Source organism: Atta cephalotes (assembly GCF_000143395.1).
Source record: "Atta cephalotes unplaced genomic scaffold scaffold00022, whole genome shotgun sequence".
Lineage (NCBI taxonomy): Eukaryota > Metazoa > Arthropoda > Insecta > Hymenoptera > Formicidae > Atta > Atta cephalotes.
In genome coordinates, this window is record NW_012130086.1 from 1109918 (window position 1) to 1116512 (window position 6595).

The 6595-nt window shown below is 33.4% G+C and overlaps 2 protein-coding genes across 2 annotated transcripts in view; both read left to right on the plus strand.

Annotated features, from left to right (window-relative positions):
- Positions 1 to 5924, plus strand: part of LOC105619674 (CCR4-NOT transcription complex subunit 6-like) — a 36744-nt gene extending 30820 nt beyond the window's left edge. Inside the window, exons 6-9 of the mRNA XM_012201193.1 lie at positions 4968 to 5198; positions 5333 to 5510; positions 5610 to 5749; positions 5848 to 5924. Of these exons, the coding sequence (XP_012056583.1) occupies positions 4968 to 5198; positions 5333 to 5510; positions 5610 to 5749; positions 5848 to 5924 (626 nt within the window). The remainder of the gene's footprint in view (positions 1 to 4967; positions 5199 to 5332; positions 5511 to 5609; positions 5750 to 5847) is intronic.
- Positions 2968 to 4385, plus strand: LOC105619505 (protein YIPF5). The gene is made up of 2 exons (XM_012201019.1): positions 2968 to 3193; positions 3473 to 4385. The coding sequence occupies exons 1-2, from the start codon at positions 2968 to 2970 to the stop codon at positions 4030 to 4032; spliced, it is 786 nt and encodes a 261-aa protein (XP_012056409.1). The 3' UTR covers positions 4033 to 4385.
- Positions 5925 to 6595: the final 671 nt, after the last annotated feature.

Below are 6595 nucleotides of genomic sequence, written 5' to 3' on the forward strand. Positions count from 1 at the left end.
AATATATATATATATATGTGTGTATATATATATATATATATATATATACAGAAAGAACGGTGTTGTTAAAATATTTAAAAACTTAGTTAGATACAAATCCGAAAATAATTTCGTTGTCGACTATCAAAATAATTAGGCAGAACACTTGAACATTGATCACATTGCTACAATATAAAAAGTGTTAACATTCTATAAGCAATCAATTTAAACAATATTCATCTATTATTTTATACAGGCAATAAAAATTTAAATAGATAAGCAATAAAATGTAATACAGTTTTAATTATATAATCAAAACTCTAATCCCAAAATGTAATTTTCTTTTTCTACGAACAATCGCTGTCTTCTTATAGAGCAAGGTGATTCTTGAGAGATATTGCTTATGAAAAAAATGTAGTGCAAAAGATTAGAAACGCAAGGCGAAACAGCTGGTTTAAGTAGAGTTAATCTATAAAGCCCTCCGATAGTAAAAGCGGATCCTCGCGGGCATAATTAAACGGTGGATTTACGATATTGTGTTCGAGAGGACAGACTGTATCCCTTCCCCCTTTAGAGTTCACACGGGGGTATTAAATAATGATTTTTACATCCGATAATCCCAGAGGAGAATCGCTATGGACTTGAAAAGCAATGAAGAAGAACTTTAAGAGTTGTTCAATCCTCAGGGACGATCACGATTTTTGCATTAAAATCGATTGCTCGAGGAATTTGAAAGTTGGAGGAATTAAAAAGTTCCCATAAAATATCGTGACTAGGTTAAAAATTATCGCGAAAAGTTTAATTAAAATACCGTTTATGTAACAACATAAATATAGTAGAGAGCGCCTAGAATCGGTCAAAGTTAATTGTTTCGAGTAATATAATATTCTTGATTCATGAATGTAATTTATCTGAAATATGATTGTGCGCCGAAACGTTCGGACATTTAAACATAATCAACGATTAGTATCTCAGATTGATTCAGATAAATTCAATTCATTGAAAAAATATTATATTATTTAAAATCTAAGTTTGATTCTAAGTGTTCTTTACTATAGTTATGTTGTCTAAATAAAATATGTAATTTATCCGACCTAATCTGACACAATAAATAAATTAATTCTCTTCTCTAATTCTTTAAAACTATCTTTTTTTTAATTAAAAAAAGATTTATTTTTTGCTTTTATACATTTTCCTTTAATACATCTTCTCTAATATTTAAATTCGTGGTAATTTTACTCGCATGTTGAATAATTATGCTAATTGAAGGATAAATTAGCTTAATATTAAATTCTTTTCTTTTCCAACTATCATCGAAAGCGATGAGAAATCATTCCACGAAATGATTAATCGATTGAGAAGGTCAGTAACACGGGTTAACATACTGATTTCCGGTAATGGACGCACTCAGGCGTTAATTTCGAATGACCATCTCAGGATCGTACCGTTAGCATCTCCTTTATCGCAAACAACTTGACTTCCTACCACGTGCCAGGAATTACTTAAGTCACGAGTAAGTTAATATACCGTAAAGGTTGAATCGGGAGATATCAATCTGCTCGGGGGCGAAGGAACGATCCTATACAGGAATTACAGGATCCCTGAAATCGTGGAGCTTTTTACTTCGATTCTATCGCGTTTGAAGAACTTATTTTCAGAGTCACGTAAATTCATGCTTTTAAAAAACGGAAATTATGTGTCGCGGTATTGAAAGATTCTTTATCATTGTCATTTTTTTTAAATACAGACTTAGAGAAGTGTTTGAAAAAAAATCAACCCATTCCTTTGTTTATGGAACACTATGCGCTATACTTGTTGCGGCAAAGTGTTTTGTAGTTCGACGATTTCCAATTGGCTAAGCGATGGGGGAATTTATCGGTACCGGAAAATAAATACGGCATTAATCTGCTGTAATTGCGCAACGGGAAAGTATCAGAGGTGCTAATTTACGAACTTTATTATAGACTTGAGAGCCGAGCCGAGCTGGCTCTTCGAACGGAAGATTCGGGATTTACACTCTCTTAACGCTGATGAATGTTCTAATTGTGTACTGATAACTTGATATTGAAGCATATACTCGCTTCGTTTCACCTTAATCACCCTTGCAATTAATAACGAAGGGAGAGATTGTGAATCGAGCTGTGAAAGACGATGAGCTTCCGCAATTTCACGTATATGAAGTTCTTTTGTGTGAAGTTTTTTTAATTATATTTTATATTTTAATACATAATTAAATTATTGTTGAACTATATATGAAAAATCATCACAAAAAAGAAAAAAACTAAAACTAAGTAAAAAGAAACAAAAAAAAACAAAAAATACAAATAGGAAAACAAAGACGCAAAAGAAACAGATTGTAGAAAGAAATAGATTATAGAAAGAAAAGAAATTGTCTTTGCTTCAAAGTGACATAATTTCAAAAATTACATTTTTTAAAAAAGAAGAAAATATTATTAATATTATTAATTATTTTTCAACTTGACAGAAAAATATTGATTAATCAAATATCGGTAAAAGAAATATATTCTTATAGCAAATTCGATTGGATGCACCTGATACTGATACATATTAAAACTGTCATACAAATTTACGTAAAAATATGTGTTTAATACAAATATAGAAACATTAGAAACATAGAAACAGATAAGTTCCTATATTTATAAATGCTGAAATAACTTGTTTAAGTAGTCATATATTATACATGTATTTATTTATTCAAACAGAGACTAATAGCATATTTTTTATAGAAACATTTCTCCACAAATTATTTAAAAACAAACTATTACTTATCTAACGTCGCTAAAGAAACGTGCTGTTATATCGATGCTATTTCGATAATAGCTATTGGTTGGATGATTGGATCACTACTGATGTCTGACAACCTAACCTGAAACTATCACAACACGGATCGATGTGTTATTTCAAGTCATTCGAGTTCAGAAAAAACAGGATTTACTGAAGAAGAAGCAGAAGTACGATTACGTCAGGATGTCCGGATACACCGGCCAGGATAACAATTATTGGGCTCCGCCACCAATACCACAGGGCCAGTTCAATTTTGATGCGTCCGGTTTTGGCCAACCTAACCAACAATTTGAATTTCAAACATACGAGCAGATGCCCGGCGATTATTCGTACGGGCAAAAGAGTTTCCTGGATCCTACACAGAGTCCCTACGGCGGTGATTTGTTCACGCAAGACGATTATGCGAAAGGTAAAGAAAGAGATTGAAATGGCGTGCCCGCAATCATCTTAATTCTCGAGCTGACAGAATTGATATCAACGCGTACGTGGCACATTCATAAACTGGAAAGTAGATAATTTACGACATGGAAATCGTCCGAATATAATTCAAAGGACATTTATGAAAATTCGTTATCGCACGATCAGAAATAACGAATAGCGTTATATTTGATGTATCAAGACATCCACTCGAGGATTGAAATATTAGCTGTTGTATGAGAAACCTTGAAGATTCTTGATATTCTTTCAGGCACCACTGGTTTTGGAGAGGAAGAAGATGAGCCACCTCTGTTAGAAGAGCTTGGTATCGATCCTGATCGGATAATACAAAAAACTTTGGCTGTATTGAATCCCTTTCATAGAAAGGGACAGATCGACGACGCAAGTTATTTGTTGCAAGACTCAGATTTAGCAGGACCTGTGGCATTCTGCTTAGTCCTTGCAGCATTTCTTCTGTTAGCTGGTTCAAAGGCACACTTTGGCTATGTATATGGATTGGCCATGACTTCCTGTATACTCATGTACATTCTACAATCTCTAATGAGTAACAGCAGTAACATCACCATGTCATCTGTTGCATCTGTATTAGGATATTGCTTGTTGCCAGTAGTTGTTCTGGCAGGCTTTGGTGTCTTCACTACATTGCGAGGCCCGATGGGATTGATTCTCGCAATTCTGGCTGTTGCTTGGGCATCACTCTCTGCTTCTAGACTTTTTTCCACTATGTCAGGAGAAGAAGACCAGAAACTTCTTATAGCTTATCCATGTCTACTTCTTTATGGCGTATTTACATTGATAATTATATTTTAAGAAAGGAATCGAATGTGTATATAATTTTTATCCTTGATCAAACAAATTTCTCAGATTTAAACAAGAATTTTTTGTTTTCACACATATTGGTGCCAACGATTATATACGATGAAGCAATATTTATATTTTTTTGCACATTTAGTAACACGATAATCTATATTGTCGATAGTGCTATAGAATAATATATAATTAGTTTTCTCGCATCTTAATAATTTTCTAGATTATTTTATATATTAATAAGCATATTTTGCTACATATGCTTATTTTAAGGGTAACATGTGAGCATATATTTAGTGCTAAAATTAGTTTAAGCCATTTGTTACTATTTCTAAATAAAGTTTATGATATTAATTTGTGTTATCCTTGTCAAATATTGTTAGCATGTAGACTGCAAGCCTAATTTAATTATATTGTATTATTAAACACTAAATAATTTACGAAGTCGATATTTCTTCATTTTTAAAAATACAATTTTTTTTGTATATATATATATATATATCTTTACTAAAAATTTTAATTTTAATAGCTAGGACTTATTTTAAGTTGATTAAAAATGTATTTCTCAGCATACGTATAAAAATTTGTAATAATAAATAATCTGGCTGCATAACACTTAAATAATTTAGCACTATAGTCATAAGAATTAATAATCATTCAATATCAAAATCACATTCAAAATCAAAAACATTTGATTTTTCGATATATCAATAAGATTCTGTAATAAAATTACGCTGATAGCATAATATATTTTTGTAATGTTATCCTAAATATTATTGCAATATATCCAAATAAAATTATCCAAATACAAAGGAACCGTTATTTTTTTTTATTTTCCTGTCAGTTCTTTTTCCTCTTAATTTTCTACTTGAAAGACTCCTGGAAAATGATACGATGGTTTGTCTGAATGCGCTCACTAAATCTTTTTTTTTTTGCAGGTGTTCCATCTGACCCAGCACAAGTGCAACAACCAATTTTAGTTTGTACGGCGCACATTCATTGGGATCCCGAGTTCTGCGATGTAAAACTAATACAGACGATGATGCTGAGCAATGAATTACGTTCCATTTTGGACCAAGCTGGCCAGTCTTTCAGACCCGGCCACAAGCCTGACTCTTCCAACGTTCAACTGTTGCTTTGTGGCGACTTCAATTCTTTACCTGATTCTGGTAACGCACGTATTAATGATCTCATTTAAATTTTTCTTTAAGTTATCTATTTTGTTATGTATTGTAATAATCATACTAATGTATGTATGTTAACTGATAAAAACGAAACTAATAGTAGTAAATCATTGGCGCAGGTGTGATCGAGTTTCTTACATCCGGACGCGTGGCGGCCGATCATCGTGATTTTAAGGATTTAGCATATAAATCGTGTTTACAAAAGATCTCTGGCTGCGATAAACCCAACGAATTCACGCATTCTTTCAAGCTTGCATCCGCCTACAGTGAGGACATTATGCCCTACACCAACTACACGTAAGTATTATTATTTCTTATTATTTCTTTGTGCAATATTTTATATATGTGTATAGTATATACACACGAATATCTAACGCGTTTGTTTTGCACTTACAGATTCGAATTTAAAGGCATAATAGATTACATTTTCTATTCGAAACAAAGTATGGTGCCGCTGGGCCTCTTGGGTCCATTGAGCCCAGAATGGTTTAAAGAGCATAAAGTGGTAGGATGTCCTCATCCTCATGTTCCATCGGGTGAGTTTCATTTTATGTTTCACTTTTTATGTTTCATTTTTACTCACATTCCGTTAATGAAGGTAAGAATGGCACTAACATTTTGTTTTTTATTTTAGATCACTTTCCTCTGTTAGTGGAGTTAGAGATGACACCGACAGTAGGAACAAGCAACGGTTTGATCTCACGCAGGTAGCAGCCGCTGCGATCTAGGCCCAAGTAACCGTAAGAAGACGAAGAATTAATAACGAAAATAAAAAGGGGGGAAAAAAGGATTTGCATCACTTCTTCTCTACTTCTGGCTCTAGCAATATCACTCGCATTACTCTTACTATAATAGCGAATGTTACACACAAATACTCCATACATTGCCGCACATTCAATCAACAGCGATCGCTGTCGACGGGATACCGACGGGATACCGACGAACACAATTCTAACGACCAGGTGAAGGGAGCCGTGTTGTAATGCGTTTAGCTAGCCCATGTATAGTGTATTGCATTTTTAAGAACTATCTTACTCCCATGCCTAAAGATTATTGTAATCTCTCTATTTACCATCGTAATATGTGTAGATACCTATTTTCCTACAAAAAAGTAATGAAAATGAAAACGACGATATTCCGATCAAGAAGCCTCTGTGATATCGACATTTAACACAATTGGAACACATTTACACATTTATTAGTAAACTAGTAGTGGTGTACTAGAGAGAGAGAGAGAGAGAGAGAGAGAGAGAGAGAGAGAGAGAGAGAGAGAGAGAGAGAGAGAGACGAGACGTACGTACGTAACGTACGTACCTACGTACCTACCGTACTACGTACTACTACTACTACTACTACTACTACTACTACTACTACCGTACTAC